Raw genomic sequence first — 12,771 nt, 5'->3', positions numbered from 1 at the left:
GCAGAAAGATCCCGGGTGTCCTTACCAGGAGGCGAACCAGTGACCTTCTTGCTGCGAGGCAATGGTGCTAACCACCGGGCCACCTTGCAGCCCCAGTTACAATATGTTAAAAATAAAAAATAGTGGTGCGTGATTTGGCCAAAAGATTACATGACCATCTTTTGGCCCAATCATGTGACCATCATACCAGCAAAAGATCATCATGAGATCTTTTGGGATAGAATCACAATCCACGATCTGAAGCAGAATCCTCCCCACAGATTTAGCTGCTTGTTATTTCACCTCAAGAAAAATGTCACGAATTTCTGCATCCTGTTTTTGCGCTGATGTTATTCACACAGCTCTAACTTGAAGTGGTGATTTGTATATTCAGTATTGGCCACTACAGACCTATCAGAACGCACCAAGTCACCGAATGATGTTCAGCTTCTTTCCTCAGGAGAAAGAGGACATTAACATGATTCCAGATGGTTGTTTGCTGCACAGATACGCAGCGGTGGTAGTTTCTGAAATTAAAACTGCCAGAGAGGGAACTTGAGAATTGCCTCCTCTTAAGTTGCAACATTTATGAATAAACATATTAACTCTGACAGTGTACTGCCAGACATTAGTAAATTAGTGCTTTCACATGCACACCCTCAGCTAACCCCACACACTGCGACAATGATAGCAAGACTGAAAGCATGACATGCACGATGGCTGTACATCAGACTAACTCAGTTATCAAATTTATAACCATACAAAGTGAAGGAATCTGTACATTATGCATCAAAGAGGTGGCTTACATATGGGGGAGAAAACTTAGATCTCTTCTGCACAGGCAACTGCCTCCTAATGACTCAATTAAGGGATTAAACGGAGTGCTAACACGGCGCCAGAGACAGAGCTCACGTAATTAACGTACAGTAACAGTAATTATCTGCATTCAAGTCCGCACAGTCTCTGATAAGAAGATTTCATAATAACATGTCTTTCAGGATGTTGGTCTGCCTGCTGCTTTTCTTTGTTTGCCACAATTCCAGTGTAGAGAGTTTAGACAGTGCTGTTATTTTTTTTTTTTTAATGATGTTATGTGAATGACTCCTCTAAGAAACAGGTCATATGCCAACTTATGATCATCCACAATGTAAGATCATTAGATTCAGCACCTCTAAGTTTAACGACTTCACCAGCAGAACAGTTTTACTTCTGCCCCTCGAGCGAAATCGGTTTTTGCAACAGATGATTTTACTCAAAAAGCCGTAATCACCATTTATTAGGGACACACTCTGATCTCAGTCAGTGCAGCAAGAACCGCTTCCTGTCTTATCCCCCAGCTGAACCATTTCCCTAAAATTGTTCCCCTTTTCCTTTTTTTTTTTCATATTTGTGATGTGCTGCTTAGATTAATTGCCACAAAGCAAATAGACAATGTGATTATCAGTCACCCACTGAGCTGAATCAGACATGCCTTGATGCATCTCATCACATGTTCACTTTTGATGATGGTCTTATGAGTGTGCTCATTCCTTAAATATGCAGCCTTTGTGCAGCCTGAGTAAATTAGTGCCTCTCTTCTATTTAGCCAGATTTCATACAAATATGGTAATTTTCTCTGATATTAGCAGAGTTTTTTTTTGTTTGTTTTTTTTAAATTTTAGGTGAGATGTGGTGCCTCCACTGTAAGATACTGCAGGAAACCCTCGACTGTTTCCATGAGACAATGGTGCGCCTCCACCTTCGCAACAAAAGTGTGGTGTTGCAACGTGACACGCCTCCATGCGCAATGTCAGATACATAAAGACACAATTTTTTCGAGGTTAAGGCAGCAGAACTGGCCTTAGCTGAGCCCTGACCTCAACCCATCCAGCAGCTTCAGATTGATGTGCATCACTGACAAGAGAGTCAGACGTAACCAACGGCAGTGACTGAGAGGGAGGAAATCCCTGCAGGATAGTTCGCCATTCATTTTCACTTAATTGATTAATCGCATGTGGTTGTAATTTTCAAATGTCCATTTACCCCGTTTGAGCGTTCACATAATTTGGATCATATAGTATGTGTCCCATAGGACGCTGCGTGCGCGGAGGTTTGATTGTGTGGCTCCGGATGTGCCCGACGGGTGCCTTTAATAGACGTGAATGTTATCCTTTTATCATTTTAATGTGGTCCAAAAGGGTTTGGCCTTGATTTAAATTGAGATAGACTAAATCCAGGCCTTCTAAATAGTTGATGCACATTTTTAATGCATCAGCAGCCCCATTCCATTATTTCTTCTCATTTGGTTCAGCTCCAACAAGCCTATTATAGAGATGTGGAGTTGTTTTGTAAATGCTTTGTTTTCTCCCTTTTGTTGATTACAAGATACAAGAGTAGCAGGCATTTAATGTTTTAAGTGTTTGAGGGATTTATTTATAACAGCTTTGGAAGTACTGCCTAACCGCACCTAATGTGTCTTGCAGCACGAATGCCAAAGACTGTCCAATTTTGGACACTCCCGTCCCCCCCGTTGTTTTTTAGCAGCTGCAGTTTTGAATGCAGTTGAGGCTTGAAATATTGTTAATGTCACAGTTTTTACTTTTTGAACCAGATCCATTTTTGATGTGTAAGCATTATCGAAAGGCTGAAGAATTGATGGATTGAAGGTTATACACCATATCGATCACATTTCAAGTTGCAAGCCAGTTTTGCTGCTGTGTTAAAAGCCGTCATTGATTTAAGCACACTTTATTAACATCAGTAAACATTAGCACCTTTGCTCTTGCCTATTATTAAGCTGTGTTTCAAAAGACCTATCTATAAATCTCCGACTAATGCCTAGTTTCAGTCGTCAGGTTTTGAATTTTGGAGCTGAGGCTATCCTTTTGTTTACACCAGACACATCACATATTCATGACAGCTGAGCTGCGAATTGGTGCCATTACTGCATCACTTTACTGCTGGGATGGGGGAAAAAAGATATTGATGCTTTTTTTAGACTTTAGGAAAAAAAATTGTGATGAGTTTTGCTCAGAACAAGCTTCGATTTTTAAAGCAGCAAAAAAAAATTACATAATAATTTGACAGAACTTTTAAATCTTAATTTGGCTTGTGGGTTTCCCACCACCGTCTTAGCAATCAGAAACTTACACAAATGTTTTTTTAAAGATAACTTTTGGAGCCTTTGCATTTGAGCAAAGGGATTAAAGAATGTTCAGCAAGTATACTGTAAAACAAATCTCCAACCCCAGGCGGTGTTAACAATAGGTTCATTTAAACTATGCATGGAAAATCACTAAAGCAGTCACTGTCAAGCTACTGGCAACAGAATGTCAAGAGGAACTGGCGGTGGTCCAGTCCCCAGTCTTAACTCAGTTCGGCTGTTTAATCCCATTACAAAAACAGATCTGTCATATTTTCCAAAACTACATGTAACTCTTGTCGAAAAGTTCTCCTCATTGTTTTCTCTTTTTACCACCAGGATCATTCCTAATTCTTTCTCATTCTCTGCTGTTACATTACAGTGGCGTACAAAACCTTATATCATCTGAGACTTCCAGCCTCTCTTTGTTCCCAATTTGCTCCGAAGCATTACAACAGTAACTGGCTGCCTGGGACTGCCTGAAAAATACTCAACTACCATCTTTGTGTTCACCCTGAGTCACTGCGCGTTCAAGCCGAAGAAAACATTCAAGTTCAGCCAGAGTGCAAAGAAGTTCTGATAAAAATGTCGTATTGTTTGTTTCTCAATTAAGAAGTTCAACTTAAGCTGTGCATGAATTTCCATCCGCGACAGAAATAGCTGAGAAGAGCTTTATTAGGATTTTTGACTGTATTAAAGTACAATATATGTGAGCACAGCCACGAGGAGACAAGAAAACAGATGTGAAGTGTTCAGAGCAGTAGCCATGTGTTTCTCTTCAGTGATCCTACATCAAGCTGCTGTGGACTGCCGCCGAAAATGTGCAAAGTGTGCAACCCACATTATGCACTGTGACCGTCTGTGGTACCTTCATACATCTGAAGTTGTAGCTGACAGATGACTTGAGCCAATAACGATTAACATCATGATGCAATAATTACGTAGTGATACTTAAAAAATTATTTAAATGAATTAAAGTGGGAAAAAAACAAATAAACAAACATGCGTCAACCAAACATCGATGCCTTTTCAGTATTTACATCATATATTTTTTGCGAATTAGTCGCAGAAAATCGAGTTGTTTGGTATAAAAAATGTTGATCAGTGCCCAGGATCAGGTTGTACTATGTCATTTTGTCCACAACCCAAAGATAAAGGAGTCGTAAAGGAGTACAGAAACCGAAAAATATTTACATTTAAGAAGTTGGAATCAGGGAATCTTGAGTCGATGAATCAACATTCAATGTAAAGATTGTCGTATCTGTTGCAATTAATTTAGTAGATTTAGTAAAATAGTAAATTTCTCATCTTCTTTTTTTCAAAAGGCAAGAACAAACCTTTAAAGCAATCCTGGAACGAATAAGGTTGTATTGTTTTGGTAGAACTGTAGTTATTGGCTTTACTGAGTTTTTTTATGTCAGATCTAAACACAAGGCAAATATAAAAGATATCATAACATGCATTGATGAATATGGTACAGAGCCCCCCCCCCCTCCTCTGCATTCAAAACAGCGCGCTCTCTGCGGCTCAGTTTTATAGTTACCAATTACTTTGGGACAGAGGACACAACACCACAACTCAAGCTGACAGGCAATTTTGAGGGCAGGAATCCTTAAAAAATTTGAATACCTCAACCCAATGTAAAGTTTGTAATAACAAAATACCCACCTTGGAAAACATTTACACAGGATTTATGCAGGTCCGCAGACGCTCACACAGCGTGGCATTGAGCCGATATGAGCCCGTGTGTGTTAACTATCAATCACTCGCACAGAGAAAGTATTCATGTGACAACTGACTTAAACACCAAAGTAAACACCCGGTTAAAACGGCCGCGAGGCACGGTGAATGGTCCCGACTGTGCGTGTGCCTGTGCGAGTAGGTGTGCGAGTGTATGCAGCGTGATGTGTGGGTGGCTGGCTGGCTGGCACTCGCTCTGGAGATGAAGCTGCCAAAAAGCCTGCTGTCTGGACTCGGTTTACAGTGGAGTATCCCTCCTTCTGCCCTGCCGCCACACTTCTCCACCCCAAGTCTCTGTGTGTCAGAGGCATTGTGGTTTAAGGAGGTGGCACGCTGCCTATCAGAGATAGAGGAGGAGGGCAGACGGGGACGGGATGGGCTCTGCTGGCAGAAGAATCTGTCCCCAGAACTGACGCACACTCTCACACACACTTAGATATGAAAAAAAAACCCAAAAAAACGCACACATTCACACACTATCTCGCTCACTCATCCTCTGGCCTGCGACATGTGTGTGCTAATTAGGTCTTGGCATGGTCCGATGTGTGTGTGTGCGTGCGTCTTCAACAGTCAGTGTTGCATTGCGGACACCCATGAGTGTTTATTAAGTCTTGGGGCCAGACACTTAAATGAAAGACCAATCTGGCTCGGTGCTTTGGTTCAGAGAAGTCAGGGGGAGGAGAGGGGAGGAGGGGGGAGGCAGGACAGTTGAATGGAAGGATGGTGTGATAGAGAGACAGCTAGAAGAAAAAAAATGCAAAGAAAATTGGAAGGAAACCAAGAAAGAAATGCACAGATTGTAATCTGAGCGAGAATGGAAAATGGGATTTGAGAGAATGAGTCAGAGAGGTTGTTTTTTTTTATTATTATTCTTTGAGGGGAGACGAGGGCTGCAGGGAGGAATGCAGAAGGAGAAGGGGGCTAGGATGTAGCTGATTGCTGTATTTAATTTCTTCTGCCTTTGGAGGAACTGTCTCACTCACGCACACTTACACACATAAGCATGCAGAGTCATGCACAGTTTTACAATTGAGTTTGTGTTTAATTAAAAGCCTGAACAATTTTGTCCAGTTTAATTAATTACAAACCTAAAAGAGAACACAGAGTCACATGTTAAATTCATGTTGTGTTATCGTCTCAGCGGCGCGATATATACAGTCAGGATGAACAGACGCACATAATCTGTCCTCATGCATGCCTCTTTGTGTGTGTGTGTGTGCGTCCTGCGACAGCGCAACTCTTACGACAAGATTGTATAACCACCCTCCAGCTAGTCACATCGAATAAGGACATTTTATTATTTTTCGAAGGGAATTCCGAATGAATTGCGGGCCTCTAATCTCTGTTGCCTCACTTCTTATTGGCACATTTCATTTTTTTCCCCTCTGTGTTGCCATTCGATAGCAAAGTTCCATGTGAAGATTTAATGGGAAATGAAGCCAGAGACCTCCCAATTTGGAACAAATGAAAGCATGAAGCAAATCGCAGTCGCCATCAGCCTGTGTCATCACAAGTAATTTCACATGTAAACAGCACATATAAATGGGATATGTAAATGAGGGAAGATACCACACGAACAAATACTTTTAACTCAACAAACGCTCAGATGTTAATATGCTATCTTAATTGGTCTAACCGCATTCTCATACACCCGCCTACTGAGCTCCTTTTGACTTTGAATGGTAAGTTGGCGGATTTAGATTCCCTTGAACCTCCCAGGCTCTCTCCTCAATCAGACAAGTGGAAGCATGGTTTCACTGTCTATTAATCAGCATGTGCCGGGTAAAAACAGATGTGATAAAATGGGCGGGTCAGTGCAGTTAATGAGCTTAACAGCTATAAATTGCATTATAGACCTTGGTGAGGATGCACAATCCATCCCCACTGAGGAATAAGTGACAGAGAACAAGAGGAAGGTTTGGTTAAAGCCTCTATTTCAGGCAGTGAGATGCAGTTGAAAGCGCACTCACATACATGCACACAAAAGGCAACATACACTCGCACAAACAGCGAGTGTCAGTGTTGGGGTTGAGGCTCTGGCTCTTGTGGATGTTCTCCTGGGAAATCACACTGAATAAAATTAGACCTGAGGAATTCTGCCTGTGTGAGAGTGTGTTTGTTGGAGTGTCGTCAAACAACCCCACATTTTTTATTTTTTTATTTTTTTTGTGGCTCAGGACTTCTCTTCTCTTCTCTTCTCTTCTCTTCTCTTCTCTTCTCTTCTCTTCTCTTCTCTTCTCTTCTCTTCTCTATCGATAGTTTCCATCTTCGCTCATTCAGACACTTCCATGTAAAGGACTATGGGGCATCAGCGCAGCCATGTCTAAGCTATGGATGCTGATAATCACATTGGTTGTGCTCCATTTGGTTGTGCCAGCATGCTGCTTATTACATAGCAGCAAGGGCGGAGTAATGATGCCAAATGTCTTATCGTTTGATAGCGTAGCAGCAACATGTAGCTAGGATGCCTTTGTAAATGAAACTAATTTAATCTCTTCCAGCTTTAAAGTGTTGGCAAAGACATTGAAATACTTTCTCAATTTGGACCTGGATGCTCTAAGCTGTGTAAATATTTGTGTTTATTAGTCGGCATTGTTTACAGTGCTGTCGGTACAGCATTGTGCTATAGTATCGATTCAGGTTGTCATAAGCGGCATGTGTGGTTGTGTGTGCCAGTTGGCACTGCTCCGACTGGGTTTTGGGGCACATCCGTTGCTGGCAATCCGGTGCTGTTAAACAATACAGAAGCTCGCACACATGCGGATGTTGTTTCATAAGAATAATGTCTTTTCACATGTAAACGCGCAACTTTTCCGCATAAAAAATGTATTTAAACATCCAGTATTCACAGTCGTAGCTTCTTCTTTTCTTCTATTATTTTTTATTTATATAGCCCTAAAAGTTTGTCTCACAGGGCTTTGCAATATGAATACGGCGTGCAGTATGTGTGTTGTAGAGGCCACAGCAACAGACTGAGTCTATAAGAATAAAAGACAGTTATCTCACTTTAATATGCTTTATTCTCCCTTTGGTCATATTGATTTTATTTCAGTGTCAGCTCTCCGGTTAGAATACTGGGGGGATTTCCATCCACTGACATGCTCAAAACAGAAGTAGCATCACTGAAAACATAATCCTGCGCTTCCTGCCTGGCGGCATCTGTTGCCAGACAGACAAGTTCAAACACATGAAAATCTGAGCGCTACGCATATATTTTTTACCCTCCTCCACTCCCTCCCGCTCTCCCACACCATCTCCCTCCAAAGTCAACTCTTCCTATTATGCTCCCCTGAAAAGCAACAGCAACACAAAATCTGTTTGTAAGTGAGCGTTTCTTATCTCTGTGTGCTCTAGTGAGAACAGTTTTAGATTTTGTGGGTTTGCGGCTGTGCGTGCTTGTGTAGCAGTCTACTGCGTGTTTGTGCCGTATTGATTGCTGCTGGTATGTGGGGAAATGAGGATGAATCAGTATAAAGAAGGAAGAACAGAAGACAATGCACAAACAACGAGAATGGCCAAAAGAATGAAAGATACACAAAATGAGCCACATATCAATCTGAGACAGGAGAAGAGATTTATTTAAGCTGTCTGAATCCTCTTTTCTTTCTGATGCTTGTATTCAATGTTTCCTCCCCCCCTTATGAATTCTAAATGATCCATGTACCAAATACTCGTCTCTTGACAAGAGTCTTAGTTTGAGCGGTGTTCTTGTCTGAGCTGGAGCGATGCTAGTAGAAGACATGTTCTGCTTTGAGATGTTATTATTGTGTTTTCTAAGCCCCTGTTGTCTTTGTGTCTTACTCTTGCCCTACAGAGCGATCACCATGGACAATCAGCTGGTTGTCTTGGCAACCACTGCAACGGATGCTGGACGTTACCATGTAGAAGCCGTGAACGAGATGACTGGAGAGAATGTGACGAGTCCCGCTGTCTACCTGAGCATCTCAGGTAAAAAAACAAAACAAAACAAAACAAAACAGTTTGACTGATTTGGTACCAGAGCAAACAACCCTGCTGATTAACAGCGTGTGCAACGTCAGAGTCAGTTTACTCCACAATGAAACCAAGCAGCATTATCAATCCCCCAAAGAAGAGGATTTCTATTACTCAGTAATTGCTGCTTGATCATTATCGGATTTTGTTTTAGCCCTTTTTTGGCCTTTGATGAGCTTGATTAGATTCTCTGTCTTATAACTAGAGTTGAGGCTCAGTATCAGTTTGATAGAGGTTTTGATTGAATCCACTTTACAAGAAAATACCAACTATTCAGTTAAAATGTGTGCTTTTAGTTTGGCCCAGTATGCAGCCCAGTGGTAGCCTAATTACTGTTGACAACCTGCACTCTGGATACAACTGAGAAATGAGATGAGCAGCAGAAGATATGAACTATTGAATAACAACAACTTACATATGCACACATCATTATTAGCAAATTAAAGTCCCTCTCCGCTGGTTGATTTCACCCCTAAAAACTCATCTACATGTAAGTCTTAAGATAAAATAATCCCTTCCTGCTTTAAAATGGCTTCGATGCGATGCTTCTTCTACTGTGTGCATGTCTATGAAGTCTCCACCTCTTTCTCCACCTTCTGCAACACTGCTCGCTGTCGCTGGAGCACACCAGCTCTCCTACAACCATGCAAAATGCTGCAAAGCGACGCTACACAAGAGCAAATTGCAATGTTAGAGTAATTCAGCCACACATGTTAAATTAAACCGGAAAACAATTTTGAAAGGAAAAACAAAAAGGATACAGAAAGTTTCACCGTGCAAGTTGACAGGATTGGTTCTTTAGGTCTGTTACACATGAAAGTGGAAGTCTGACTTTATGTTTTTGAGACTCATCGACACACTGCAGCTTCAAGATGGAAATGCTCAGCCACAGTGTTGACATCTTACTATTCATGACATGTCTTCTAGCATGTAAAAAAACACCAATTGGAAATGCTAAGAGGAAAAAAAAAAGTTGATTTTACCAGAGTGTGTCTTTAAAATACAGAAAATCTCATATTTTAGAATGATTATTATTTTCTTGAATTATTGATTTGACAAATAAGAATTCAACTTGAAAATTCTAATCACTGAAATTACCATCAATTTGAGAATTCCCACTCAGACGGTCTGTACCAATCCACTTCAGCTGCTCACCATCATACAGTGACATTAGGCAGACTTAAATGTTGAGATTCCTTTACATCACAAACAATTTTTTGCTGAGAACACAAACAGGCTAACTCCACAACAGACAACTCTTATTTTAGCCTTTGGTTTGTCGTTTGAACTTACAAAAGCAACAACTGGCATCGATAGGATGTGTGAAGTGAGATAAAGAGATTAGATTAAAGATAGACTTGAAGCTTAGCAAATTTGGCAGGTTTCCAACCTGGAACTGGATCCAAAATTAAACCAGCTGTCAGAAGCCAACCTGAAGTTGGAGACCTATTTTAAACAAGATGCTGTGATCCACTCTGGGTCAGATTCTTTGTCTCCAGATTGAGTCACGTACAGCCTGTAGACTACACACATCCATGCCTCTCTATCCATGATCTCACCCCCACTAAATGTTCATTTTTCCTCCTTTATGGCCTTTTTATAAACAGTTGAAGCAGCTGGTTGCTGTCCACATCTGTTCTGCTATAGCTTGACAGTTGGTTTAGGATTGTTGGCTGGTCTGCTGCAAGAACTCCAGTTGTTACTGACCAGCGGTTGAGTGTGTTGTGTTGTGTATTGACTGAGTTGTGAGGTTTTTGCTCCTTTCTGGCTGTCAAAGACTAAAAAAATGTGTGCGAGTTGGCAGAGACAATCTTTATTAGGGGTTATTTATGGGTTGTCAAGTCTTCAGTTTGTCTGCTCGTTTGTCCCAATCTTTAGTTATCGCTACCGATTGTTTGCAAGTCTAACAGCCACAGTCCTTTAAAAATGCAATTAGTAAGTAACTATCCATACCCAGGCCAGTGTGCTGCTCCCTGTTGTGAATGACAAGCAGCCCTTTCTCATTCTGGGGGAAATAAGCTTCAGTCACAAGCGCTGCAAAGTTTGATGTTTGAATTTTAGACTCTCTCTGTCATGGCTGTTATCACTGAATCACTTTATTGCTGTATGCTTCTCTCTATATCTCTTCTCCTTGGAGGCCAGAGGATTGACTCTACTGTCTAACAGTCCTTCAGTTGAAGTGTTCACTACGGTTAAATGAGAGTGAGAGGGAGGGAGCGAGCGCTCTGTCCCTTGTGGCTGTATAGAGTTTTAATTAGATTCTCTTTACAGGGTTGTATCCTTTGGCATCCTTTGTCTGGAATGCGCACCTACGGACACACACACACAATCACATAAATATAGGCACAGTACCTTGTTACAGCTGTCAGTGGGAAGTGCTCCCCTGGGCATTTTTAGGAATGGTAAGGGTATAGTTAGGCTTCACTGATCAGTCTGCGGCCATAAACATCTGCGTGCACACGTGTGTGTGTTTGTTTCTTTTTATAAGTGTGTGTTTTCTACAATAAACATTTCCTGGGTAAACATCCTTTGCTATATAAAGGCATATTTGATTCAGTTCTTTGTTACTGAGACCGAGGATAAATATAAAAACATGGAATTACAGAAAAACCGGCTGACAAATCAAAGAGCAAAAATAATGCAAAGATGGGCAAGCTGTTAAGAAAATACATTAAAAACAAAAAGACGAGCCCATTGGTTGATCAGTTGGTTTTTATGAATCACTGCTGCAGATGTGTTTGAAGCATATTAGATGTATGAGCATGTAGGTCACAACTGTATAGAAATGGTACTGATTATTACCAGCTGAAGGAGAAGAGCAGGTCACTGGGACTACAAGCAGCTCTGTGGAGTTAAACAAAGAGCATTGTGGGGGTTTAGCTAGCAATAGGCCACTATGACAATATGTGACACTTAACGGCTTCCGACCAGAGCTCATATGTTAAGGACAGACTGGGATTGACTAAGAGAGAGTTCCTATATCTCAGTGGCATATGTAGCAGAGCCCCCTTTGTGGCCCAAATCATGATCTGTCAACTAAAGCAGCAATATCAGCAGTGTACAAATAGCTACACAATGCGATGATCAGGCTTGTGTTCGTGCTGATACTGATCATTTAAGAAATGCTTTAATTGGCCCAGATCCCAATCTTTAGGAATGCATCGGGACATCCCTGGTGTATTTCTGTGCATGCAGTTACACATTGATCGCACATAGTGTATACACAGAGAAGCAGACTGGACCTATTGATGAAAGAGATCGGGCAAAGTATACTCACAGGGAATTTGAGAAGCACAAGAATCCGTTATGGCCAAATGAGATTAAATTAAAGTGAACTGAAGTGATGAGCAGTTCACCAGGTTAACTGGCACAAGAAAACACGTGAAGAAACTTATGCAAATTGTGTTTTTGTTCATCTGTGCCACCTCTTTCTTTTTTTTTTTTTCTTTTACATTTCCTGTCCTATCTGTTCCCTCCATTTCCTGTCTACCCTCTTTTCTCTTTTCCATTCCATTAAGCAGCCTGTACAGGATCTGAAGGCAGAAGTTCATAGCTGTCAGTCAAATTTCTAAAAATGTTGTCTTTCTTTTCATAAATTCACCAGAATAAATGAGATACCTATTTTCTATTCTCCTGTTTCTTACTTTGATTTAAGCATTGTGCTCAACAGACAAGAACTGGCGAGAGAGAGGATTGGTAGAGACAGAGACAGAAAGAATTAATGAAGTGAGTCATGGGTGTAGACTCAGGATATGGCCGACAACCTGTTCGTGTCAGGATTGTTGTAGATGAAAGCTCTTCGTGTGTGTCGCGCAGTCACACAGAACCACGGGCATTAACAGGTAAGAGAGTGTCACATTTGCGTACGTTCAAGCTGTTTCACCATCGACAGTCAACAAAACCTTTTGGCTAATCCGTAAAGCCAAAAAAGAGCTGGG

The 12,771-nt window shown here is 41.2% G+C and overlaps 1 protein-coding gene across 1 annotated transcript in view; it reads left to right on the top strand.

The window, feature by feature from the left end:
• Positions 1 to 12,771, top strand: part of LOC103362697 (protein sidekick-1-like) — a gene marked incomplete at its 3' end in the record, with an annotated part of 172,872 nt that overhangs the window by 126,332 nt on the left and 33,769 nt on the right. Inside the window, exon 5 of the mRNA XM_008289129.1 lies at positions 8,655 to 8,788. Within this exon, the coding sequence (XP_008287351.1) occupies positions 8,655 to 8,788 (134 nt within the window). The remainder of the gene's footprint in view (positions 1 to 8,654; positions 8,789 to 12,771) is intronic.

The sequence above is a fragment of the Stegastes partitus genome, unplaced genomic scaffold (assembly GCF_000690725.1).
Source record: "Stegastes partitus isolate 25-593 unplaced genomic scaffold, Stegastes_partitus-1.0.2 Scaffold594, whole genome shotgun sequence".
In the NCBI taxonomy this organism is placed as follows: Eukaryota; Metazoa; Chordata; class Actinopteri; family Pomacentridae; genus Stegastes; species Stegastes partitus.
Note: the sequence above shows the minus strand (reverse complement) of the source record. Positions and strands in the feature narration are given on the sequence as shown.